General features: G+C 41.9%; 1 protein-coding gene across 2 annotated transcripts in view; it reads right to left on the reverse strand.

Annotated features, from left to right (window-relative positions):
* prkcq (protein kinase C, theta) overlaps positions 1-27,718 on the reverse strand; it is a 28,762-nt gene extending 1,044 nt beyond the window's left edge. The window contains exons 1-17 of one of the 2 annotated variants that reach the window (XM_030440409.1): positions 27,615-27,718; positions 19,010-19,388; positions 11,308-11,507; positions 8,827-8,887; positions 6,495-6,675; positions 6,369-6,400; positions 6,188-6,273; positions 4,238-4,367; positions 3,155-3,264; positions 2,828-2,957; positions 2,518-2,693; positions 1,799-1,972; positions 1,621-1,712; positions 1,459-1,521; positions 601-739; positions 316-504; positions 87-215 (exon numbers count right to left, since the gene is read on the reverse strand). In XM_030440409.1, the coding sequence (XP_030296269.1) occupies positions 87-215; positions 316-504; positions 601-739; positions 1,459-1,521; positions 1,621-1,712; positions 1,799-1,972; positions 2,518-2,693; positions 2,828-2,957; positions 3,155-3,264; positions 4,238-4,367; positions 6,188-6,273; positions 6,369-6,400; positions 6,495-6,675; positions 8,827-8,887; positions 11,308-11,507; positions 19,010-19,127 (2,010 nt within the window). In that variant the 5' untranslated portion in view covers positions 19,128-19,388; positions 27,615-27,718. Of the gene's footprint in view, positions 1-86; positions 216-315; positions 505-600; positions 740-1,458; positions 1,522-1,620; positions 1,713-1,798; positions 1,973-2,517; positions 2,694-2,827; positions 2,958-3,154; positions 3,265-4,237; positions 4,368-6,187; positions 6,274-6,368; positions 6,401-6,494; positions 6,676-8,826; positions 8,888-11,307; positions 11,508-19,009; positions 19,389-19,675; positions 19,859-27,614 lie in introns of those variants that run through there. The other variant, XM_030440410.1, reaches the window with a different exon arrangement.
* Between the last annotated feature and the right edge of the window lie 247 nt (positions 27,719-27,965).

A 27,965-nucleotide genomic window follows, 5' to 3' on the forward strand; every position in this document is an offset into this window, starting at 1 on the left:
AAGGGGAAACATTTAAATACACAACTTCTTTTTTTGCACGATGTACCCCGATGTACAAATAGAGACCCTGCTTTTTGTGTACTTACTAAAGTTGGCCTGAAAGGTGGCGCCACCTGTCGTTGTTGCAAGGCGTTCCAGTCGGTGCTGCTGAAGAAGTTGTGCTGCCTGATGTTCCCCTTCACTCCCAGACGCTCCTCAGGCTCCCTCACAAACAGCTGCAAACACACCAGAGGTTACAAACTGTGCGTGACTGTTCGATAATTGACATACATGCAGTCAATCCGCCGGTTTGAAATGGTAGAAATCATGTCTGACCTTGATCAGAATGTCTTTGGCGTCTTTGGTGAGCCAGCGAGGATAAACAGGGTTGTCTGTTCGTATGGACTGGAACAGCTCCTCTTCATCGCGGCCGTGGAACGGAGACTGACCGATCAGCATCTCGTACAGCAGCACTCCGAACGACCACCAGTCCACAGCGCTGTTGTACTTCTGCCCCAGCAGGATCTGACACACAGATCACACACATGGTGTTTAAACAGGCCAGCTTTTCTAAATGAGCCTTAAATAACGAGTTAAGTATGAAATGGTGTGTGTGGTCACCTCTGGAGCGATGTAGTCCGGTGTCCCACAGAAGGTCGACGTCCGGAAGTCGTCCTGCATGTTCTCCTTACACATGCCGAAGTCTGCGATCTTTATATGACCCTCAGAGTCCAGCAGCACGTTATCCAACTTCAGATCTCTACAGGAGGAATACACAAGACGTACACAAATCAGTTCTCAGCCTCAGTTAGCGGTTTCACACTGGCACGGCTCTGGTTCTGGCACTGGTGCGGTTCTGGAGTCTCAGAACCTTGGTGCTGTCTGGCGAACCAGCCCGCTTTCACACCAGTTCAAGTGGAACCAAAGTGGGAGGACGTCATTTCGTGTCACACAGGCGGAAGTAAACACAGCAACGGCAAACTGGCAGGTCGTGTGGATTATTTACGAGCGTTTGTTTTGTTACTGCTCAGTTTTTTAAGTTTATTAATTATTTGGTCTGGTGTTCGGGTGAACCCAGCCTTGGCCATCTCTTCTGAAAGTTCGTTGTATAGTTTACTCTTTCTTGTGGAGGTCTCTCATTTCTCCTGGAATTCAGGTGATGCCCAAATCGCCACCAGACACTTAGTTTCTCCTGCCGACCACTGAACATTTTTCTTCTCCATCGTCTTCTCTGCTTTCTTTCCTTCTCTTCCTGCTTTCCTGCTCGACATGCCCACTGATGATGTCACGGTTCCCAAGGAAAAACCAACTATTTTTAGGTTCCGCCGAACAATTATTTTTTCAGTCTGAACGCGCCGGCCGGTTCAAAGTTGCGTTCGGGAACCAGAACCGTGCCGGAGCCCTGCCAGTGTGAAACCCCTAAGTGTATCGTCCGTCGTCAGTTCCAGTTCTCATCCTGGTTTATACCGAGACTCTTACCTATAAATAATTCCTTTCGAGTGCAGGAACTGGAGACCGCAGATGATCTCGGCTGCGTAAAAGCTGCAGAAGAAAAACAGGAGAGAGGGAAAGATTCATAGCAAGAAGGAAGCGACGGTGTTCGGCATGTTGGATGTTGTGCCGTTTGGCGGGAATACATACGTGGCTCTGTGCGTGTCAAACTTGTGGCAGTTCTGGATGTGGAACATGAGATCTCCTCCATTCAGATACTCCATCACGAAGAACAGGTTCTCCTGGACACGGACATGCAGAGAGGTCAGAGGTCAGAGCTCGGCGCGAATGTCCGCAGATGATTTCTGAGCGTGTGCGTGGTCATTACCTTTGTCTGGAAGGTGCAGTAAAGGTGTGTGAGGAAAGGGTTTTCCCAGGCTAAAGACAGGACCCTCCTCTCCACCATGGTGCACTCCACGTCGTCGTCCATCAGCACCACGTCTTTCTTCAGAGCCTTCACCGCGTAGAACTGCCCGCTTTTCTTCAGCTCGGCTAAAAACACCTGGAAACACAGTAAACAACAGATTGCAATCACCGACCTCAAAACACCAAGAGCTCAGTGGTTTTTCTGTGTGAACTGGCTGCACGAACAACAGACCACAAGACATGCTATGTGCTTTTAGGGCTGTGATGGAAAAAGACATTTCCTGAAGATTTTAACAGATGATGCAGATAAACGGATACTGTAAATTCCCAGTGCGTGCCACACTTGTTGGCATGTTTAGTGTCTACGAAATGCTTAAGATGATGTCCGCAGATGTCCCAAAAATATTTAATTTACTGTCACAGAGGTTGAAAGAAACACATTTAGGACGCTTTAATTAGAGAATTTTGAGTTTGTTTCTTAAAAAGTTACTCATCGTTGTAGCTCGATCTGAAAAAGGCTTTCAGTCGTGCAGATTAGAATCTAATAAGATACAATTTTGAGTTATAATGGAGAATTTCAAAAGGGAAATGACGTAGTTGCTAATTTGAGTTATGTTTTGCTCAGTTCTGATGTATATCTTGTTCTTCTCTTCTTTTCATTAGACCACTTCTTGTGCGTACCTTTCCGAAGCTGCCCTTCCCGAGCATCTTGTGCAGGACGAAGTCATCAACGGTGAATTTGGGGTGGTGGTGGTGATCCTTCTTGGGAACGGCGTACAGAGGCTCTTCATCCGACACCTCCTCAGCGAGCGACCTGCTGACGCCACCCGGTCCGTCCCATGAAACACCCTGTGGCTCTGCAGGAGGAGGAGGCAGGTCGGTTAGGAAGCAGGAACCAGGAAATTGATGCCCAATATTTAAAAAGAAAAGAAGTAAACGTCAAGAAGTAGTGAGAGGCTTGTTGAGGATGAAGATCATCGAGGTTGTGTACCTTTGTTTGCAGGTGTAGCTGTGGTTGTTAGACCCGTCACTAACCCAGACGGAGCTCGCACCATTCCCGGTTGGCTAACTGTGACTGGACCCTCTCGACCAATAATGTCTGATTCTCTGACGCATCGCGCCTGAAGGTAAAAGGTAGCACCACCAAAAGCTTAAAAATCTTTTGAAAACATCTTGAGAGACTTAAAATCCCTCATCAGGAAACAGAAGACATCAATAAAACTCTCTTAAACGTGCTGTTCACAGGTAAAAGCTCGACATATTAAAGGTTAAAGCACTTTCTTAATATTTGGAGAGAACGGAGGTTTGTCGGTCTGACCTGCTGTTTGCTCTCGATGATTGCGAGAGCTTCAGCCATCAGCTTCTGGTTCACCCCGCAGAGGTTGGCCACTTTCTTCTCGCACTTATGATGAACGTTCATGCTGCATTCTGCGCAGAAAACAAAGCGTTACCAAACTTCATCATGTGTGATAAAAACATGACATTTGAGAACACAGTTTTGAAGCTGTTGGGTTTGTCAGAGATCCTTTTTTGATTTGTCTGTGAAGAGGGTTTACTCGGGACAGATTTGAGAAACAGAACTTTTTTCTCTTTTAGTGTTGTTTTATCTTCACATAGAGGACGTACCAGTAACGTCACGTACACCCACTAGCTGAAGATCAACGCCTCGCACACACTGACTGCAGCAGTGTTTCGTCTCCTATCAGACTCGGTTTACTTTGACACTGAACGCTGCTCCTTCCAGCTGCTGTGACAGCTGCACTGTGTGTTCCTGATGGGAAATACTGTTGTGACAGCTGCTGGGAATATATCATGTCATGCCGGAGACTAAATAATTGTTGCCCTCGGTGATTCTGAAACTGAAGGATTAAATGTTCCGTTACAGGCTGAGAAAACGTTTCTAGCACTTGAGTTTCGTTAAACCTGACCTCTGTGTGTGCTCTGCCTTGTCTCGCACATTTTCCTCTCTGGTTTCTTGATTTCTTGTAATTTGAAAAGTTTTACGTTGTTTCAAATCTGAACTGAGGCTCTAATGATGAAGATTTTAAAGCTCTTTGAGACAAATTTTTTAAATATCTGATGTTTATCTCATGAAACGGTGCTGTTTTGTGTTATACAGGGTGCTGGATCCAAAATATTTGCTTTTATACTGGTTGTTTGAAGCTGTTTTTATCTAATGACTTCACACAGTCACCTCCAGCTACGTCAATCCAGAAACAACATCGTTCAACTTTTGCTTCGTGGCAAAAAGAGCAAAAGTTTCTTTACGGCTCTCAGCATTAAATTGGAGACATCGACTGGGTTAACATAAAACAAGTCAGTCAGCGTGTACAAGCTCCAGTTTCTCGACTTCAACAAGTGAAGTAAATACCACAGAAATGATAAAACTCCAGCCCCTCACCCTCACATTTGAGCCCCTGCTTGGCGAGCCCCCACAGCAGAGTGCCACAGTGTTCACAGAAGGTCGGACTCTTGTAGTTGTAGACTTTAAACCTGTGAGGCATGTCGATCTTGAAGCGCTCCTTGTGGATCTGAAACACACATCACACATCATACAGCTTATCATTAAGGCCCGGTTAAAGGTTAAAGTAAAAATAGTTTGTTTTGATGTGGGATGCAGAGTTTTGGAGACAGTGGATTACTGGTTGGCGGATATTATCCGTTTGCACATATATTTGTATTGGCGTTTATAAAAAGATGTTTGGACGTATGAAATTGAAAGTTAAACTATGAAACACTCTGCCTTCATTTTTCATCTCGAGGTGTTTGATATTTCTGAGGGATCATTACAAAAAGATTTGTAATATATCGGTCAATATATTGATATCTGAAGTTTCTACTCTGAATATTTGGATCTGCATCAGCCCCGATGTTTGAGAATCAGTCAGGCTCAATGGAGCTCAACAGTGACCGCCCACTTTTTTAACGGCTCCGGTTCCGGAAGTGAATTTGCCATTCATTTACTCCTTTGACGTTTCATAAAATCCTTATATAAAGAGTTTTAGGCCTGGAACCAAGCCAATCAGCTAGCAGATGAATCGTGACCATAAAACATTTAATTTGGCGCAAAAAAATGTTGGAAAACGGAGAGAAAAGCAAAGGTACAAGACTGTGTACAAAATTATCTTAGGAGTAAATGAACTACTCATCCCATAAACCATTGTGAATGTAACAGCGACGTCTCTGATTGGCGGAGCTCGCTGTTACCATGGAAATGTTTACCGAACCCGCAAATTTTATGTTCGGGTGAACCCTTTCGAAACTTTTCTCCTCACCTCTAAATAAACGCAGCAGGTCAGAAAGTGAAATCATGGCCGCTCTGTTGTAAACGATCGTAGAGTTCAGTGTTAGCAGTAACTAGCTAACATGAAATTCGCGGGTTCGGTAAACATTTCCATGGTAACAGCGAGCTCCACCAATCAGATACGTCGCTGTTACACTATAGGATTGTGGGTAGTGTCGTACTTTTCCGTGACATCGCGAATAAAACATGTTTTTCTTAAAACAAGGTTGATATCATACAGACTTGTGGCTTCTACAGGATCATATATCATCGTTTCACAATCTCATAACTCGTGGTTAGTCTACTGTGGATGGTTACGACATTATGGCCAATAATAAAAATCCTCTATTTAGAATATGAACGGCATTTTCACTTCCGGAACCTCACTGTTCAGCTCTTTAGTCTTTATCTTAATGTACTTCTTATGGATGTCAGTCAGTTGTTGTAATGTACGTTTTTTGCATTTAAAGGCCAATCGAAACATTTAAATAATTATTTATCGGCTGGAGGAAGCCTGGAAGTGTTCCAGGTGTGTTGTGGTTCCAGCTTTGTGAGGATTTGTTGCTTCTTTTTTTCCGTTTTATGTAATTATTAACATTTTTGCAGGCTTTACCGATAACTGATTCCAATAAGTCACCTCCGAGTGCCATCTAGTCTGTAAATTCAAACTTACACCAAAACAATCTAGACAATCTGGATATCTAGCACTACAGGTAAGAAGATGAGTATGTATGGCTCATTTTGTGGTGGACTGTCCCTTTAAGCGCAGACAAAGCCTCGAGCGGGAGTAGTAGAAACACTTCCTGTCTCCAATCCTCTCCTTGTACACTTTGCGCTACAACATGAGGTTTTGTATTCTCTTTTGGTTTCATGTGAACTCGACCGGTTGAGGAGGAAGTGAAACGAGAGCGAGAAGATAAAAGCGGCCGAATGAGACAAAGAACGTCTGCTGCGACGCGACGCGAGGCGACTTCTTGATTAGTAAGCATCATAACCACAAGTTTACAAACCTCTTACACATGCTGCATCAGCTGCTGTGGCATTAATAGGAAACAGTGACACACTCACCATCGTTTCCTTGCTGTTGATGGCTGACCCGGTGCATTTGGCGATGACTTTGTCGATGCATTTTTTGTGAATGGCCGCGTTGCACTCTGACAGACACAAAGACGACACAGTGAGGAATGAGGAGGACAAAGCAGTGATTTAAATCCTCCGTGATGTCGGTGGAGACTAATGTGACACTCACGTCTGCACTGGTAGCCCTGCTTGTTGAGACCCCTGTGGTGGATAAAAAACACGTGTAATGATTCGTATGATAATGAAGAAAAGGACGATGAGGCGGATCTGCCATGTCTCGGTTTTTGTTGCGTACCAGACGAACTCTTTGCAGACGGAGCAGAAGGTCGGCTGAGGGAAGAACGTGGCGCTGAACTCGTGACACTTGACGATGTGGATTTTGGCCTGTTTGATGGCGCCTCGCCGCTGGTGGAGGGCGAACAGACCCTCTCGCTCCGGTTCCGACTCTTGTTCTCCTTCAGTCTGACCTGCGGCGTCTGAAACAAAATCGTACGAACTACAATTAAAACAGAAAACCGATTCAGAGGACATGCATTGTTGTCGAGCTCAGCTTTGTTTCCTGATTGCTGACTGCCAGGAAGATTTCACGCCTCGATTATTTCTCACCTTTTGTGGATGGAGAAGTGTTACTAACCAACATCAAAGTTTCACTTTGACCAAGAGTTATTATTTAACATCCTGTATGTGAGTCAGTCTACTTTGTTGCAGCGCCATTATTGCAGTCTTGCATAAATGCTTCAGGAGTTAGCAGATGCAGCTCTAAGCTTTACATGAACATAATTCAAACCCTATTCAAGGTGACGGTGTGTTTCATTTGGTCACCTGTCACTATAACTTCCCCGGAAACACGAGATAATACATCAGAGTGAGGAGGGAAGTTGCACAGAGGAGCTGCATGTCTACACACATGTCTGCATTGTTTCCCTTTCCCATGAATTCACATCGAGCTTGCAGGTGTGTCAATGACGTGCATGTAGATAGGTAAACACAGATTATTAATGACAATTAATTAAGGTTCCGCTCCATTTAGTGTAGTGGAAACTTTCTGTAGCAGCACCTTGACTCTGTTTGACCCGATTCTTAATTGGTATCGTAGCTAACACCTTTGCGCAAGAACTTTATGTTGCACAAATGATGAATTTTTGCTGCTTTTACTTATTTACTCACTGCTGTATTTATTTTATTTGACTTATCTATTTTATATTTTACCCATTATGTCTGTTTTTACAACCTAAACCTGACCTGGACCTGTAAGAACTTTGTAAAACTTTTAACTGTCCTAAGTTGGATGATGTGTGATTGTGTCTCTATGTTTTCCCATACGTGTATATGAGGACTCTACGACTGCAAACAAAATCTACCTCTGGGTACTGATAACTTGAACTTGAACACCTGTGTTTACCAGAACTAGAAACCACAGACCTAACCAGAAGAATACATGTATCTGAGGGCGAAGAAGAAGAAGAGTCATGCTACACGACAGTGACGAAGAAAGAGAAAATGTGTGTGAACTGGTCGGATGAAGAGTTTCCCAAACTTCTGGCGCTTCGGACAGACGCTGAAATCGTCAGTCAGGTCCAGGTGTGCACGCTGACGTTTTCACAGCGTACCTATTGCGTCATATCCTGCATCCTGCATGCTCCTACCCAGGCGCCACCTCTCGCCCAAACCATACAGAGTATTTCTAACCCTATCGCCAGATCTGTTTCTCTGGATATCGTCCAGAGTTCATATGTAAAAGGGGACTATCGTGTGACGAGAAGTATATAACAACGAAGACAACAACTCCCATGATCCCCCACTGCCACATGACATCATCAGACTTCTAGTGGTAAAAACAACAGGCAGGAGGTAGCAGCTATTCTGGCTCTATCAGTTCAAAATTATGCCAATTCAACCCAATTACGCCCATTTACAGAGTCCCATAGCGTCCGTTTTTAACATGTTGGAAGTGAAACTCAAAAATCTATTTTTTCCTACGAATAACTCCTTTAAATCCATGAACTCTGTGCAAGTACAATGTTACCAAATCTGGAAACCTCCCTGTGAAGAAATCATTCAGGAAGCTGTGCAGAGTCAATAAGAGCAGCTGCTGAAAGCCAAGAAATAGATCGAGGTCACTCCCCCCCCCCCCCGACACTGATCCCAGAACAGCTGTTGAGCTTCTCCTCTTGGAAAGAAACTAACTATTCCTGCTCCTCACGTAAAAATTAATGGAAGTCATGAGATCATCAGTCGGTGAAGCCGCAGTTCATTACAGGTATACGAGCTGCACCTTTTACAGTATGAGTGTGTGTTTGAATGTAGTTCAGGAGGAAGTTGCACTAATCAAATTGTCACACAGAGACTCTGTGACACCTGTTGTTCTGAGCACTGATTTCCTGTTTGCTGGCTCTATTTAAAGACACAACAGATGACTTCTTCCTATTAGCGTTTAGCGGCTTCTTGGCGCGGCGTTAATGTCACGGCAGAGCGACCTAACACAAAGCGCACACACATCCACACGAGCCAGGGACTATTTTTGTCTTGTTTTTAGTTAGAGAGAATATCATTAAGGCCGGGAGACGATTAAAGCTCATTGGAAAAACACACGAGTAGTAGTAGAGAGTTAGGTTTGAAGCGCTCACCGCATTTCTCCAGATAATACCGAGCCTCCATCTTCAGACGTCCTTGCGGCTTCAAGTCCAGCTGAGACAAAAAGAAACAAAAAGGAGAGGTAACTATTTAGGAAAAGAGTAATTCGTGAGAAAATCATTCAAAACGAAAAAAGGGAAGGATGTGGCATCATCATGATGTACTGGGAAATAGACAGACAGTGTACGTAATGCTGTTTGACAGTCTGGCACGTACAAACACACAGATTTGATTTGACTCGTTCTTCTTCGTGCGTTTGTTCGATTCTTCGTCTGGTATCAGAGACAGTTGGCATGAAGCCTCTGGTGTCACTCAACGCTGAGACTCACGGAAGATGTGATCCGTTTTTAATCTCTAATTAGTTAAAAATAAACTCGACGGAGGGCTGGGTAATTAGCCTGAGCAGTGATGTTCCTCCATAACCTGGATTTCAAGGAACTCAAGTATTTCTGGGGCATTTTTTCTGATGATGTACAATAGAGAGGGAGGGCGGATCACATGTGTCACCAGTTGCAAACCGCTGATATGTTCACATCTTGTGGCTACGTATCATAGTGACGTTTCCACAAAACGTGTCATGTCGTGTTCATATCACGTGTTTGTGACCTGACTGTCATGTCTGGAGGTGAAGGAGTGACAGACGACAAGGCTGCATCATCCTTTTCGTAACCCTGACCAAGTGGTTCTTATGCACAGCATTGTCACAACTTAAAATATAAAATTAAACCTAAAGAAATGTAAAGTTTTGACATATATGTGGTTGTGCAGAAAAATACATTGTGAACATTTATTCTGGCTACAAGATCTTTTGCATAAAGTCAAAAAACAACTCTAAAATGAATCATTCTTGCTCACAAGGGTCATTAAAGTATAACAAATTTAACACTGAAAAAAGAAGTAAACTTTACAGTTTTCTCATCATAACTTCTTACTCATTTTGCTCTAAAAATGAAACCCCAACTGGCTGATTTTATTGTGATTAAACACACAAGATTCTGTTATGCAGTCGCTCGTTAGTTGTTCAGAAAACGTTAATGTAGAGTTTCAAGTTAATGAGACAACATAACTTCTTCTACAATACAGGAGAAAACATGAAAAGTTAAATTACAGGCAGATTATTTCCCCCCGTGTATTTTGGGGAGAGCACTTTACAAAATTACAGGAACTTTGGACGCTCAAAATCAAAATTTGGTTCACGCACTCACAACATTTCTATTCAGCCACTATTTTTTAAAACCTGCAGCCGCAATTAAATGATGAACTGACGATGAAAACCAGGCTGTATTTTTGTAAAGAGTTAAAACAACCATTGCTTTTTCATTCCTCAGTAGATACATTTGCTAAATCTCAACGAGTCTTTAAACCAACATGCTAAATAGGGGTGTGCCAAAATATCGATTCTACGATATATCGTCTTGAGGTACGTTATCGATACACTGGTGCCAAATATCGATATTTAAAAATGTAAAAATAAAAAAATAAAAAAATATTTTTTTTTACATTTTTTTTTTTTTTCGGCCCACCACCACCCCTCTTCGGAGGACAGCTTTATCTTTAGTCAAACATAGGTATACACCCAAATAAAATTAAAAAAATGGTTTAAGTAGCTCTGAAACCCACACATATAGATATTTAATGATAGATAATGATAGTAGTCAGTATGTGTGTTAAGAACAGTCACTGTGCAATACACTCTTTGTTTACTCGGCTGTCATTCATGTGAAATTGATCGACAATGTTTTGTAATTCCTGTGAAATGGATTCAGTGCAGTCAATAAATTCTGAATTTCTTCAGTGACACATATATCGTGATGTATCGTGGATGACATTTTTGCAATATATCGATTATCGCAGAATCGCTGTATCGTGATATTATCGTTATCGTGGGCAAAATATCGTGATAGTATCGTATTGCGAGGTACCTGGTGATACCCAGCCCTAATGCTAAAGGAACCTTTCAGTCCCCTGAAGAGTCGTTCCTGGGACTAAAAGTTCTCGTACCCTGTGTTGCCCTCAAGGACACCGTATGAACCTTTTCACTGCAGAATTTTTGACATGTAATGTCGCAGGACAGCAGCACAGGTGTGGTTAATAAACAACATCAGCAGTGGCTTCATTCCAGTTCGTTCCAGGCTGTTGTGCGTGGGACACGGCCAGCGGAGATGTTAATTAATTACACCTGTGCCGTTTCCTGCTAAAATGAAAATGTCTGAGGAAAACGCCTCGCAGGTCGTTTTCTGTGCAGACAAGGTGACGACGCTCGGCACCACAGACAGACGCTGCTCTGTCTCTCTTTTTAATGATTAAAAGGTGGATTACCACTTTAAACATTTGATATTTTGACCCAAAAGTAAGCCAGCCCATCTGGATTTTTTGCTGAAACAGCCAAACAGCTGGTCCGAGAGTACACACACACACACACACACACACACACACATGCACACACACACACACACCGGTCCCACTGCACTAACCCAAATTTCCAGCTTGCCGTTCTCCTTCTTGCACTGTGTTGCCAGCGAGTCCAGAGCCACCGTGGTCTCTGACTTCAGCTCGGCCGTCCGGTCCTTCACCATCACGTGCATGATGCGACCGCGGTGGATGTGGGCGTCGAACGTGGTGCTCCACGGCGGGTACATGGTGGGCTTCTTCTGCTTGTACACTTGGCCCTTTTCTGAAAGAACAAAAACAACAAAAATAAGACACCTCTTCACTGGCCTGCTCTTGACTTTGACCTTTTGTCTATAACAGACAGGAAATGAGATGAAAATAAAGCATTGATGGCCAACTTCCCTTTGACTTTCAGGTCAATGCCTAGAAGTCCTGTGCGTCAGCAAGTTAAACATGTCCGTGTTACTGGCAGTCAAAGAATGATTCTGTGTTTCCTTTATGGTCAACAAATTTCTTAAAAAGACCAAATCCAACCACACATGTTCCTATTTACAGCGGTTTGCGTCGCCAAAGCCTGATGTCAGTTATTCCCCTGTGTCGTAGATCAATGAGCTTAATAATCAACTTTCAGATGATGTTTTGGGTTGTGATCAGACATCCTGGGAAGACCCGTCGATCCTAATCCACTGACGGCACTCAAAGAGTCTGATCTCGTGCTAACCAGATGTCAATAATACATTGATAATATCTCTAACACGTGTGCCAGGCAGACTGATATTATTATAATGAAAGTAAACAAAAGCTCCAACTCATTCTGCCCTCGTGGAACATGTTGTGCACCACTGGATATTTGTGTCTTGATAGATCACTTTAAAATGCTGTTAGGAAAAAGGAAAAGAGCTGCAAGGAAGTGGGTGGAAAGTCTTGCCACTGACGATGGATCAGTGAAAACCTGAAGCATATATATTATCAGAGGTCCTTTATTCATTTGTGCGATCGGAGGGTTTACTCGGGACAGATTTACCAAACCAAACTGAGTTTTTCGCGTCAGAGATTCTTCTACAGTGGGACAGAATATATTTAACACAATTACTTGATGGATAAAGGCTGAAGGGACCTGTTTATGAAACTTCAGGTCATAGATAAGATTCGTGTGATATCGACCTCACTGCAACCTCGATTCAGAAGCGAGAGAAAACGCTAGGCGAGGACGCAGCGATGACAGAAGCTGCCTGAGACAACTTAACTTCAAAGTGTGCAGGATGTCATTTTAATGCCGCTAATGTTAGTGCATACTGACCTTGATCGGTTTATGTTTTGAATCCACTGAGGGCACCCACAGCCACTACTTCCTCTCTTAATAGTGATTAGGTCATCATGACCCAGCTAGTTCATTTTTTTGTCTGGCATCCCCGGTGACGTTTCAGACAGATGTTCTCACATCCACCGTCACTGTTTCAATCTTCAGAGTTACAACATTTTTTTTCTCGGGGCTGAGCGTTACAGACAGGTGAGCGTTTTTTGCTTCAAGTCTTTTTCTGGCATTTGTTGACGACAACAACTGTATAGAATATCACCAGTTTCATCCTCTAGGGATTTAATTCACAAGTTGTCATTATTAACATCCGGAAGATGGGAACGTTTCCTGCCAAGCGAGGGAAACCGACACCAGGAACTAATCCGAGCAAATAGGATGAATGTATAGTGTGTCGCTCTCTGGGGGATTAGATGCTCTTTCACAGTCCCGAGCTGTCATTTCAAAGCTGGGTTGCGTAATGCCTTTACATTAAAATATGGTAATTTCATGACGTGCTGTTAGATGTTTCAGATCTGGGTAACATTCTTTAGTTTGCGCTGCAGGATGTCGGATAAACCATCTGAAAATGCGTCCACCTGACGGGCAGACCTCGATCGTTGAGCGATTTTTGTGTCACAAAAAACAAAAAAACCGTTCCCGGCTTTTATAAGTGACATCTGCCCATTTTTCTCTGCGTTAACCTCCAAAATATCCACTTACATAACAGCCACATGCCATCCTGCCGCTTCAACAATAAAGCCAGCTAAGCCTTTTTACTCCCAAAGTGATCTGCCTGCGGCCTCCTCCATCATCGGCTCATCTGCTATCACCGGCTCTGGCAGCTGCCGTCTGCGCCGATTAAAACACCCGGAGAGGAAAATATGTCTGTTCCCTCCGCAGACACTCGGGGTGCATCAGACTTTGAGAGTTTCCTTGCAGGGTTATGCAGCAGAGAGGTGAGATGTGTTTGGTGTCAGTTCCTGTGTCATTCTGTGAAAAGGCCCCAAAGTGGCATTTAGACTTAGGTGTGCTCTCATCTCTCTGCTGCTTTGAAGGAGCTTGAATCTGCCTCTTTTCATGCACCGAGGGTGTTTTATCAAAGGTGTTTAAACGCGACATTAAAGCCAGTCGCTCTTCATACAAGAACCTGAAATAACATCTGGTCCATCAGCGGCATTTGAGCTGAAGAGACTCGTCTCAGCACGCGAGTTGGCCTCATTTGAATGGGATTATAAAAGTGGAAGTAAACCAAGAATGGCCCGCTGTTTGAGTTCAGTGACCCGGCGTCGAGCGAGATTCCCCGTTAAACCAGGCGGATATAAACAAAGCAGAAAAAGGAAACTGCTAACAGTCAGTGGCACGAGCAGTTACAGACAAACAAAACAAAAAAAAGACCTATATTATAAGGACAATGTGCACATTAAAATTATAAGGACTCTTATCGTCAACAAATCCTGTTAAAAGACAATAAACAGACGAAATCACGGTCACATGACTTAAACTTCACAGCTGCTGTGTCTCACTACACAGTGAATATATATGTTTAAATCTACAAGTTTAAAGTTAAAGTCTGAATAGTTGTATCTGAATTCGGCCTGTAAAGACGGACTAATGAGTAGATGCATCTTTGTGTTCGGCATTAACCTCTGTAGTCTCATTTAGCTACTTGTTAGCATCCGCCTGTTTTAAAACACATAAGCGCCTGATAATTAAACAGTGGTACATTCAATGATGTATTTTACGCCGTAGAACAAAACGTGTTAATTATCTTCAGCCTGTTATAACAACAGACCTTTTGCCAGACATTTAACTGAAACCAATAAAATAAACTAAACTGATTTCCTGGTTTTAGGACCACAAACTCATTCATTTAGTCTCTGATGGAGACGTGGAAGCAGGTAGAAATGGCGCCAGACTGAATGAATCACTGTCAGCTTGAATTTTCTTGGGAGATTTCGTGCCCGGCGACAGACAAAGTAACGCCAATGGTGTCATTAGTTAAATATCATTGGTAGCTAACAGTTAGCTTAGTTAAGGCGTTCAAACGGAGCTCTGGATCGATCGTATCTCTTTCAGAAGCTTTGTAATCCAGCCTGAATATGCACTGTAGTACATAAGGATAAATCTGATGAGCCACACTGAATGTCTTCCTTTTCTTTCAAACTTTATCAGCATCAGGAGTTTAACAATCACATCTGCGAGGGAGACTTAAATAACAGGGTCTCTGTCAGGACAGACTTGTACTGTACTGGTATCAATATATATCAATGACATTGTGCTCTCTTGATTCTGAAATGCAGGTCCAAAGTATTAAGCATATAGATAACCTCAAAATCAACTCAAAATTCACCAAAATTGGCCCACTGGGAGTTGAAATATGGCCACTTTTGGTTTAAATTGCCATTTTGAATGTTGATATGGTACTTGCCTTTGTTATCTCCAGTGTCACGTTATGTGAATCAAAATGTAAATATTCTGCATCATTTGGATAATTGTGCTCATAAATATCCTACAATTTATTTTTATAGATTCAGCTAAAACATTCAATTCATCCAAAATTGACTCAAAATTCATCAAAATCGTCCCACCGGGAGTTGAAATATGGCCACTTTTGCTTTGAACTGCCATGTTGAATTTTGAAAATGTCAGATATTGATTCAGCATCCTCAATAACCCCTAAAACCACGCCAATATTGTCCAAATTGGCCAAGCAGTTCCTGAAATATTGCCCATATAGGCGATTAATGCTAATTAATGCTAATTATGAAAATTGCTAAACATATGCAAGTTAGCATCTGGCAGTTTCTTAATGCTGGGAACCCATACTGTACATTTCTAACACAAAACTTTGGTGTACTCAACATTTCCTGGCAAATAGACTAATATATGATTTCTGCACGTCAGAATTCAGGTTCCGGACTCGAATCATAACCAGAAAAAAGTGGATGGTGCATCTCTACCATGAATTGAGGCAATTCTTGGAAAAAAGATACTTGAAAAACACAATTATCTCGGCTCTCTAAGGCAAGAACGATGAGTTTAAAACCCAAATGAGTCCCTGGTTGAAAACAACCTTGAGGAGTTTGTTTCTGATCGGCTGAACCCATGAAGGCCGGAGCCTCTGTAGCACAGACACGAGAGACCAGAGCGGCTAGATTTGTCTAAAGCCTGCAAACACAGCCAAGAGGAGGTGCAGAAGTCTGTTTTTCTCTTTGATGACTCGAATTGTAATATGCTGAGAGGGTTATTATGGAATCTTTGGCCAAAGACGGCAAAAAAAAAAACCTACCGCCTGCCTGCCTGTCTTTAAAGCTGCAGTCCTGCGTACGAGCTGCGCTTTTAAAAGAGCTCGAACACTTTTAACTTTGTGGAGGACTTCAAAGGAAAAGCTGTTTATTGAAGCTTTCCATCGCTTTGACTTGAAGATGAAATCACCCGCAGTGAGCTCCTTTTTTTTTGTTTGTCAGCCGGGGAGTTTCTCATCATCAGCTCTAAATTTCCCGAACCCGGTAAGCGACGTGTCCAGCAGGCATCACTCAAGCTATTTTTGTACCAGTTTAAAGGGGGATACTGAGGCAAAATTAAGTATTTTTCCACTTTAATCAGCTCCATTTGTGATGGCACTTTCAATAGTAAGTCGTGTCAGCACATGAGAGCGTTGTGTGATGCAGTTCTGCAGGGTTTTCTCTCTCAGGTCGGCGTCACTCGGCTTTTAACTGTGTTAAAGTGAAATGAAACTAAATGCCATTGTTCCCTCCTGTGAGTCAGTGTAGTGTAAACGAAATGGACACACACAGCAGAGGGCCTCTCTGTGCGGCTTCGGTGGGACCGGTCTTGTGGTTTTACAGAGGAAAAAGAAACATCAGAAGAACCCTCCTCTTTCCCCTCAGTGACACTCTGTTTTTAGCCTCCATCCTGCACTCATGCTCAGCCGCGGTTAAAGATAGCCGGATGCAGGACGGAGATATCTGCTCCCGGTCTGTTATCGCGCTGTGGGAAGTTTCCCAAAAAGTTGTGACAATGAACGTGAATCAACGACCACAATGAATTTTTTTTTAAAACAAAAATGAAGGATGAAATGCAGCCTCTTACATTTACAATTCTATCTTTGTCGCAGTCGTCAACATGTTATATGGAGCCTGCCATCCTATACCTAAGATCCCCTGACAGGACTTCACTATATATACATGCACAGTGCGTATACTTGGCCTTTAATCGCCTTTATAAGCAGCGGTTACCACGACGATACGGTCGGCAGGTTTTATACAAATACTTAAAGAGAATCCGCGACACCTCTGTTATAGTTTTGTCATTCTGCACTGCCTAACAAAGCCCACAAAGACGAGCTACTTCTACTTTTCTATATTTATTCCACACACCCACTGCTGTAGCCTAACTGAGCATACGGTGCATCACTTCCTGCTTTGCAGAGGAATTACTTTTTTTCTCTCTGAGAAAAAGAAGCCAGCGAACATATGGAGCTTACAGGAGTGAATGTAAAAGCTTTCATGAAGTGGAATTAAAGCGTTACGACTTCATGTTATCGGTGGAGCGGAGAGAAGTGCAAGGGAGTGTTAGAAATGTGTATGAATGATATTGGATGTTTGCGTTAAGAGTTAACTGTGCTGCCATAAAAACTGTTTTATTTTACAGGGTGGAAGACAAGAAAATATAAGTTCAGGCTGAAGATAACAAACATTCACTGCTGGTTGAAATGTCGTGAATAAAATGAACATTTCGTGATCAAAGTCAACCTTTTACGACATCGAACAGCGACAAACTGCCTCGCGTAGATGAATAAAATCGGCGCTATCAACAATTAAATTGTTTCTGTTTTAGCTCACAAACGCGGTGTCGTTCCCAGGATCAGGACTTTGACGAGATAGTGCTGAAGAACTGTTCGCACAATGAAAAACCACACAAGCCTGGAAGAGGTGGAAATGATATTGATTAAGTGCCATATTGAAAAGAAAAAAAAAGAAAATTCTTCCTCCCTAACACTCTCCCGTAGGTGTCATTCCAAGGTTTTCAGACCTACATAAAAATATCGGACACACTACGGAATAAACGGTATTTTGGAGGAGGAGTTTTGGCGAACGCTGGTCAAGAAAATGCACAACAGTGAAAAAAGCCCAGACACCAACAACAACAACAACTTCTCCAACTGGCTAATTAATTACATAAAGATGTCGATGCCTTTCAACATTTCCTCCGATAACTGATCAATCAGTTTATATCTAAAATGTCCAAAAATAAAAACAAAACATGCTGAGTAGAATTTATCTACAGTCTGAAAAAAGATCATCAGAAAACGATCATGTACGTCAAAAAAAAGGAGGAAACCATCACTTCAAAAGATGAAACCAATGAATCCGACTCCATCTATTCATTGATCATCTAAGTTCTTCCTTCTGCCGCTTTAGCTGCTCATTGATTTCTGATACGTCTACTGAGATCAGATGTTACATAAGAGCACAAACCTCCATCGTGTGGACGGACACACCTTCAACCGCTCGCTTTGTTTTTGTTTCTATTCTGCATTTCAGTGCGTTTCTGTCTTTAATACGCTGCGGATCAGGAACCTGCTGTAAAGTGAGTTCGGCCAGTTTAAATGAAACATGTCAACATCTGTAATGTTACTTTAATCCTCTGGATCACGATAATAAAGTGAAAACGACTTACAGCTCGAATGCGAGACACTTAAACCCAGGATGATGGCGTTACCACAACTAAAGCATACTGTATTTATAGATGTTGAGACGAAATACTCCATTAGATCAAGTTTAAAGTCTTTACAGCTGCGACGATTAACAGTCAAGTCGATTAGGCTGTTGACAGAAAAATAATCGCTAAAGAAGTTCTCGTTGAAGAAAAATGGCTGCAAATGGTCTTTTCAGCCTGTCAGATTTCCTGCTTTTCTCTGCTTTGTATCACATCAAACGAAATATCTTTTGGTCTCGTTTTGACATAAGACATATACAGACACTTCCTTTGACTTTCACAATCTGAGACGGACATTTCTCACTATTTTTTGACATGTTACAAACCAAACAATCAATCAGTGAATCTAGAGAAACATCCGAAAAATAAATTGGTTGCAGCCCGAAAAGTCTTTCTTGTTTAATCGTAGTTTAAATCAATTCCACGATGTAAACACAGAGATACTCAATAAAAGCCAATTGATGCTGAGATATTTGTCCAAGTCTGGTGAAATTACAATTAATTCATTCATTCATTAATGCACAGAAAAGAAGTCTGACAACCGATCAGTCGTTTCGGTTTGAACTCATTCAAAAAAGACAAACATCCTTTTGGTTTCGGCTCCTCGGATGTGATGATTTGCTGCTTTCGTCTGTTTAATATCATTAACAGATGAATTTTGGACGTTTGAAGACGACACCGTGGCCCTCTTGACGCTGTGAACTGACATTTTCTGAATTAAATCACGAGAGTCACTGATCTGATTAGCCGTTAGCGTAGCCACTGACCTGTATCGATGGCCTCCTTCATGTGAACAGCGCAGTACGCGTTCAGCACCTCTTCGTGGTAGGCCAGACCCGGATCGATCTCAAACTTGGAGAACCCAATCCTCAGAAAAGGCGACATGGCTGCAGGTTTCTACGCTCGCAAATCCAAAACAACCTCCAGGAAACCTCGCGACGATGCCCTTTCTTTGCGCGGAGACGAGATATCTCAGATTTTTTGGGAGATTCAGCCACCACCACCTTTCCTCCGCCGCAGCGCACGCCGACTGGCCCTTCTTCCTCCAGAGGAAAGATAGGCTGACGGGGGAGGAGGAGGAGGAGGAGGAGGAGGAGGAGGAGGCAGCAGAAGATGAGGTTGGCTGTTTTCCGCCCTTTAAACAACCTGAGAGAGGAAGAGACGGAGACAAAGAAAAAGAGAGAGAGATAGAGAGATTTCATCACCCTCGACACCGTTAACCACAAGAGCTGAGCGAGATTCCCTGCAAACTCTAAACTTTGTGAGCTCCAGCTGGCTGCGACAGCCGGGTCTTAAAACTGAATCTACACCAAGAAATCTCTTCATACACAAAAATCTAATTCAAAAGTGTCTATCATGTGAGGTACAGGAAAAAAAAGACGACAAAGCAGCCCCTCTGAACCTGAACGCAGCTGAAATAAAACCACCCTTACCTCCAGGACTTGTAAACAGCAGCTGTCACTTGGCAGAGACTCTGAACACCTTTTTTTTTTTTATAAAAACTGAATAATCTTTTAGAAAATCTCTTTGTGTGATCAACCGCAAAAAATAACACAGTAAACCAGTCGTGCTGCCTCGACTGCAGCAGTTTGGACGGCACGATCCTCGGCTCGGTGACGGTCGATGTGATATTTGAGGCCTGCAGGAGTGTGTGTGTGTGTGTGTGTGTGTGTGTGTGTGTGTGTCAGTCCCAGTGGTGGTGGAGAAGAGGAGGCTGGGAGGCGACTATTAATAGAGCTGAAACACTAAACGCAGATCACGACTGCGTGCGCCTGAGTTCGCAATACTTGCTGCCACGGTCGTCATCACCTTCTTTACTGTAAACCTTGGCTGACCCGGGGTCAGTGTTATAGGAATGGACTCAGAAGTATTCAAAGTAGGCGACACTAAGAGGGCGGAAATATTTATACTGAGCCAAGATAATGTGCCAACATGAAACGGCTATTAAAAATCTAATGAAAGTCTGAAAAAGTTTGAAAAGAGCTGCTCCGTTTAAACCCAAATAGTAATAATAATATTCAATTTAAAGGGTCAGTTCGCCCCAAAATCAAAAATATATATTTTTCCTGTCACTTTAGCGCTGTTACTCCGTAGAGATGTCTGACTTCTCTCCAGTATAACGGCGCTCGATGAACTCGGCGCCCAATTTGGACATTTGTTTTCGCTCGTTTTTTCAAAAACGAACTAGCCGAGGGAATGTCTCCTTTGCCTTCGACGTTTCAGGCTCGTATTGACGTATCTGTCAAGCCAAAGCTCAGAGCTGCTGCCGGAGTTTACGCCCTTTGAATCTTCTGTCCACATATATTTTTTTTCGGCTGTAAATTACTGGCATTTCAATGTAGAGCGCTGGGATGAAGCGCTTATAAATGTAAACCCTGGATTACGCTCGCCTTGCTGTGATCAAAGCGCCAAAAAAACTCAGCAGCAATCTTTACAGAGATCACGACCTGTTTACTGGAGATAATCCACCGTCAGTGTCGGGAGCAGTTTCATGTAAGAACTATGGAAATGTGCGTCGACACATCGACGAGAGGCTTCCTAACTCAGCTAGTTAGCATTCCAGCTCTGATGAGGAGGACAGCGTTATTACTCGCGTTTCTACTGTCAAGAGATAAAAACAGAAAATATTCAAACATCTAGAAGGCTGGAACATCTGCAGCTGTATCAAAAAATAATTTCCTGCCCACGCTTATTAACTCTGCATAGATTTATTAACACAGCGTGTGTGTGGGAAGCGACTTATTTCTGCTGAAGTGTTTTGTTTTTCACCACAAAAAAAGAAAAAGCAACTTGTGTGTGTGTGTGTGTGTGTGTGTGTGTGTGTGTGTTGCCCTTTACACGGCTCTTTCACCTTTTCTGTTGTGTGTTGTTCCACGTTCAAAACTCAAGTTATTTAGTCTGCTTGATAGCAAGTTGAATTATGGGTAATAATGTCTTTTTTTTTTGTTTATGACCTAAATACTTGTGACCAAATCAATGTTGAGAACAAGTTAAACAAGGCTACAGCTGTGTTGGTATGAAAACAGGACACAGCTGTAGCCTTGTTTAACTTTTCATACAAATAGAATATTTAATAAGCTTTGTCGACTTTTCGTACTGACTCATTGAAGATCATTATATCCAGTTTAATTACAATCATAATGTGAAGCTCATCATGTCGGCTAACGACTCAAACTCCTCCTTGTGTGATTCTTACTTTTGGACCAGTTGTATTGCAGTGATTGGTTATTAGTTATTTTTTTTTACATACCATATTTTTATGCTACATCTTCAATAATATTGAATTTCTCACACACACACACACACACACACACACACAGTCACGCCCACACACACCCTCCTCGTACCAACACAGATTGAAACGTTGGTGCAGCGCTGCAGCCTCCGGTGCGCTTTGAACCTGCTGCGCTGAAGCAGGGGGGGAGTAAAACTTCCGGTGCCTGAAGTTACGAGGAGGTAACCACACTTCCTGTCTCTGGGTGGCTTTTATTCTCATTTTTGAAACTTCACAGGGGGGGGGTGGCGCAAACAAAGACTGAAAAACATCAACTCAAAACACGGCTGCAGGGCTAAATTTAAAAAAAAGGTGGGCAGAGAAAAACTCCCATGAAGCCGTAACTTACAAAATATGACGTAAATGACGCTGAATTATTACGTTAATCGGCGCAACTCCTTCTTGATTATCCGTTGTATACTTAAGATTACTCGATATTGATATATAGGTCTATATTACTGCTGTGTTTATAATCTCACTGATGCAAACAGACATTTATTAGCATCATAAAACAATTAATAACTTGATTTATCTCCTGTTCAGGGTTTCTCCCAGCAGTAAAAAAGGACCTGCAGTTTACATGTGCTGCTATCTGCTGCTGGTCTGTGGTGGACTCAGGGTGTACCTTCAGTAAAACCACAGTCACCCACTCTGAAACGTTTGTGTAACTCGATTATCTGATTCGATGAAAACTCGCTTGAGACCTTAGTCCTCTTTTGCGTAACCGCACGTTTCACAGCTACAGACAGAGTTCAAACACGATAAACGCACTAAACTTTAATTTTCCCATCAACAAAATCAGTTTTCTTATGAATTTTATATGTTTTGATTTCTCAGTAATGTGTAAAAACGTTCTTTTAAGCATGATTCAACGTATGGTAAAGTGCATTTCGTGTAAGCGAGCACCTGATGTGTGTATGAAACCAGCTTTTAAACTGGGCAGCTGTAGAGTTTATGCAGTTAAAAGTAATATGTAAAGCATGATGAAGCTGCTCAGTCTAGGAAACTGGACTGGTTTCAGTTTCTTGAAGACGTTTCGCCTTCTTCAGTTCTAACTAACTGGAGGGGGAGTTGCAGGGTTTTAAACTCTGTGTGGGAGCGTCCTTACACAGTCGTTAAGGTAACCTGTGAGCTATTAGGGTCAGTTGACGTTGATCCAACCAGCCTTCATGTGGGTTGCTATGGTGAGGTGAGCTCAGGTGTGAATGGTTGTTAAACTGTCTGCAGCATTGTAGGTGGGTGTTAAAGTGAAACTCTCACCAAAATGCAACCCAGGTTCTTTATGTGAATGTACCCGAGTCAAACCTTCGTGTAGGTTGCCAAGGTTGCATATTTACGCTGAAAGAGGCACTTTTAAGATTTACCGTATTCTCGTTTTCAGGTCAAACTCATTTTCAACGGGAGTGCTAGGGGAGCTTTTACGATAGCATCAAAATCTTTATTTTTAAAACACTAAGAAGGCTCGACACAACATGAAACTTTGCTCGTAGCATCACCAGGGTCTCTACACATGAACACGAGCATTGAGAACATTGTTCGTGTACACAGTTTACTAAAAAGAAGGTTTTTGGACAACTCACGTTAGCAGTTGTGTTTTCTGAGAAGTGTCGATCTCTGAATGTGATGTAACTTTGAGGACAGTTAAGGTGGAACGCTCCTAAAGCTCAGTTCCATATAATCGTTGGCGAAAAAGAATATTGACCTTAAAGTTAAAGAGACAGTGTGTAACGATTTAAGTAATTTATTAACTCAAATCAACGTCTTTGTTCATAAGTAAGTCCTCATTTGTGTACAATTACCTCTGCCAACAATCTGACTTATCCTCCTGAGCGAAGAATATAAATATACATAGCACGGGCAAGCTCTGTGGAGGCCGCCATGTCTTTCCGGTTTTAAAAAAAACTATGGACTGCCGAGAGGGACACAAAGCACTACGTGGTACTACGTAGTAAGGCTAAACGTGTTTTCGCTCAGAACTAGCTTGACTGCGGAACTGAGTCTAGTTTTATAGCCTCAATAACTAACTACATCTTTACCTCATCACTTGAATCAGTAGAAATTCTCGACGCTGTTGGGAAAGAGTCCATATTTTGAGAATGAGTTTCTTGTCCGTCAGGGCCACCGTAGCTTCCGGAACGTCTCCGACGTCTTCAGAACGGGAGGGGTGAGCAAAGGAGTGTTGCAATGTAGAACCTCACAGCTAGATGGCGCTAAATACTTGATATATTACACACTGTCCCTTTTAAAAATATATGAAACAATACTAAAATCTAAAGCCGGAAAAGTCCGGTGAGATATCGCGTGCATAGTTGTTGCCAGAAGACCACGTTAACTGTCCTCCATGTTACGTCACATTCGGAGATCGATACTTCTCGGAAAACACATCTGCTAACGTGAGTTGTTCAAAAACCTTCTTTTTCATAAACTCTGTGTACACAAACAATGTTCTCAATGCTCGTGTTCATGTGTAGAGACCCTGGTGATGCTACGAGCAAAGTTTCACGTTGTGTCGAGACTTCTTAGTGTTTTAAAAATAGAGATTTTGATGCTGTCGTAAAAGTGTCCGTAGCAGTAAGTTTGAACCGAAAACGAAAAATGCGGTAAATATTAAAAGTGGCACGTTCGTCGTAAATATGCTTTTAAACTAAAGTTTGACTCGGGTACATTCACAAAAAAAGCCCAGGTTGCATTTTGGCGAGAGTTTCACTTTAAGTAACGTTGTAGGCCTCCTCCTGTTCGAAGACGGTCGTTCCAGTTTGATGTAGATTAATTCCTTCACTCCTCTTTCAAACCATGTAGGATTTTTCCCCTTTCGATGTAAGTGGACACGACTCTGCTGTCCATTCACATCTGAAGGAGTAGAAATCGTTAGAAACAGAGACTTTTCCCTTCAGGTTTTACAGAAGCTCGTTGCTGCACACTCACGTTTCTCTGCAAGTTCATACGCGTGTTTTCTACTCATTCCGACCATCAAAGTCAATGAATGGGAAACACTTTGATGATAAATAGTAAGTTTATAGTTAATTAAACTTGAATAAATAGTTATTTCACTGTTAACCACTTATTACTCACTTTTATTGAGTTATTATAAGTGTAACCAGTTAATGTTTGATGCATACGTGGCACAGGTTTGCAGCAGATGCTCACGGGATTTGATGTGACACACGACATGAAGTTAAATCGCTGACAAGTTGGGTGTTAACAACCTCTACATGACTCAGGCACCGACGTTCACAGGCGAGGCGCTGCTTTTAACTTCTATTCAAATTACGTTCAGTCACGTTCGCTGACTTCCTTCCACTCTCTCGCCTCTGGAGGGTTAAATCAACAGAGTGCACGCAATCACAGATTTCTCTGGGTCTGAGCATCGTAGGGAAACATTTGGGATTATAAAAGCGCGCAGCTCAACAACATATATAACAGAAGTTGATGTATTTTTAGACACTTTAATGCCAACGGTTACATATTCAAAGACGCTGGACGCTGTATATGTTTTGAGCCGATGTGATTCAAAAGTATGACGTCCTGAGGGGATTTACTCCTCCGTGCCCTCTTTCTTTCCCTCTTTTTTTCATGAGGTAAGCGTTCTCTACATTGTAAGAGGATTTTCCAACACACTGGGGTTATTGTTTAAACAAGCAGCTGCCCGTCATACTGTTAAACCTTTGATTATTATTTTGGAAACAGCAGCTTAAAACGCGGTCAATCGGCTGCTGGTGAGGTCTTACGTGCTTTTTTACCCACACGTGTGGATTTTGCGCTCGCTTTATTGTTTTGTAATATCGAGGACAATGAACAACAAGCTGCCGAAGCTCTCGTGATTGATCTTTTCTCAGCGAGGATAGACGGATTTCATTGTTGTTGTGGTTGTTGTTGTTGTTGTCTCCGAGCACACACTTGTATGTGTGCGGGGGGATATCAGGGTGCCATCTGAAACCTCCCGCGGGTACTTAAATGCCACCCGGTCCACCCTCAAACACACACACGGGGAGTTATAAGGAAGGTCAAGCCCGTGTGCCAACGCCAGAGACCTTTCACCGACCTTTTAAGAGGGAGGGCAAAGTCCCACCTGACCTCTCTGTGCCGAGCACCATCAAAGCACCGTGTGTGTGTGTGTGTGTGTGTGTGCGTCAAAGCTTTTGGTTTTGAAGTAGCTCAGAAAAGAGAAGGCGATCTTTGTTGTTATTGACAGGAGGTCCGTGCGTGTGACAGAAGCCTCTGAAGAGCCCAGACGCTCCAAGTGTCCCTGAAGTGGTCACTCGTTCAAAGATAGAACAGAGTAAACACAAAGCATGTGACCCTGACATCAGCACACATCAGAAAAAGACACACACGCTTTGGGTGTTTTTACAGTTTAAAATAACATTTTGTAACTGCAATCTTTTTCCTCAGATGACACAGACGTGCGTAGATCGAATTGTTTCTGTAACTGTCGCTTCAAATGGCTGCTGTGTTGTTTATTGTGCAATAAATAAATGAAAGTAAGCGCATTTACGTAAGCACAATTGTGAATAAGCTTTAAGTAATGATAAGCATGATTAGTTGCTTAATTGTTTAGTCCAATAAATTAAATAAAGTTGTGAAATAAGCTCATCACAGCTTCCCAGAGGCCAAACTGACGTCTTCCGACTCTCAACATTTACTGTCAGATGACAAAGAAAAAGCAGCAAATCTTCACATTTAAGAAGCTCGAACCAGCAAATGTTTCACATTTCTGCATGAAAAATGATGCAGATTACTTGTCTTAACATTTATATGCTGCTTTTTACTTCTACTAACGAAACAAACATGCAACATTTTCACTTTTCACTCCTCTGTGTCATCAGTCTTGACAGTTTTAATGTTTTTTTTCTCATTGCTAACTTGAAAAGTTTATTTGCACGGCTGGAATGTAACTAATCACATTTACTCACAGTATTTCCATTTATACGCTACTTTTACTTCCAAATTAGACTTTTTACTAAGCTACTTTAATTTGACAGCTATAGTTACGAGTTACTTTGCAGTCAAAAGATAAAATAGTAAATATCAAACTGCTGCTCTCCTGCTCGGTTTGTTTGCAGCGTTGGAATTTATCTAAAAGCATGAAGTCAGTCGGTGTACTCGAATACATTTCATTGTATTTTTACTTGAGTATTTTAATTTATATGCTACTTTTATCTACAGCAGTAACTCACAACCAACTTTCACTTTTCACTTCACCGCTTTGTTTACAGTATTTGACAGAGTGAAGTCGGATTACATGCAACACAATATATTTTTATTATCTAAGCAACCAAAATGCACATATACAGCATATAGTAGTTAAATTTGTTATAAGTAACTGCTAACTTTATTTGAAAAGCTCTAATTTAACTAATTACATTTACTCGAGTACATTTTTATACACTTTTCTTGTAATTTACTCGAGTATTTACATTTATATGCTACTTTTTGCTTCTACTTTACTGTATAAGTAGCGAAATAATGCACTTTTTACTAGTTACTTTTAATTAGTTAGATTAAAGACACAGAGAACATACCACCTGTTTACATGAGATGCCTTTTTGTATTGATAAAACCTCTTACTAGATAATATCTTACATAAACTTTTGATACTTTAAGTACATTTAAGTTATAACACCTCCATATTTACAATAAGGATTATTTTATACATTGTAATATGTCTTTTTTTCTTAAATACAGGGTCTGAATACATCATCTCCTCCTGTTAAATTCATAATATAACAGATAATCCAAGCTGACACTCATTCAAATGTACTTTTTATACTATAAATACCAGAACACACCAGTTATGTCTTATTTGCAGATCAGCTCAGTGATTTTCAAGCCAGTCATGATTTCTGTGTTTGTAAATGCAGCCAGCTAAGCTAATAACACGGTTTCACAAACCAGAAGATGAAAGAAGCTGAACTAAAATAGCAACTGCTCACCAAAAGCTAAATGTCAGAGACACGTGAAGGCGTCCAAGGTTGTGTTTATGTTCCTGTGACGGTCTAAAAACGATATTAAATGTTCGATATTCGCACTCAGCGGGTCAAACTGCGGTTTTAGTTTAGTGAAAACATCTCAGACTCAGTGAAAACGGTGTGACTCACCTGTTAAAGAGCGCTGAAGTTTAGTGTTGGCGGACAGAAGCTGCTCTCCATCCGAACATTAGTCTGACAGACGGAGGGAGCAGAGACGGTGCATTTAACTGTGAAACCACGAGGCGTTCACGGACTGTCGGAATGTTGAGCTTCTTCAGAAAGCGTGCACCAAAGATCAAACCTGGGATGTACAATTATAAACACAATAAAGGCGATTTTTTTTTCATGCTATCCAAACTGGACATCGCATATTAAAGCGTTTATAAGCATTAAAACACTTTTAATTTAACACATTTATACAATTTATTTTTCAACCAAACCACCAGTTCTGTTACTGCAATTTAATTAACTCATTAATTA

The sequence above is a fragment of the Sparus aurata genome, chromosome 14 (assembly GCF_900880675.1).
Source record: "Sparus aurata chromosome 14, fSpaAur1.1, whole genome shotgun sequence".
In the NCBI taxonomy this organism is placed as follows: Eukaryota; Metazoa; Chordata; class Actinopteri; order Spariformes; family Sparidae; genus Sparus; species Sparus aurata.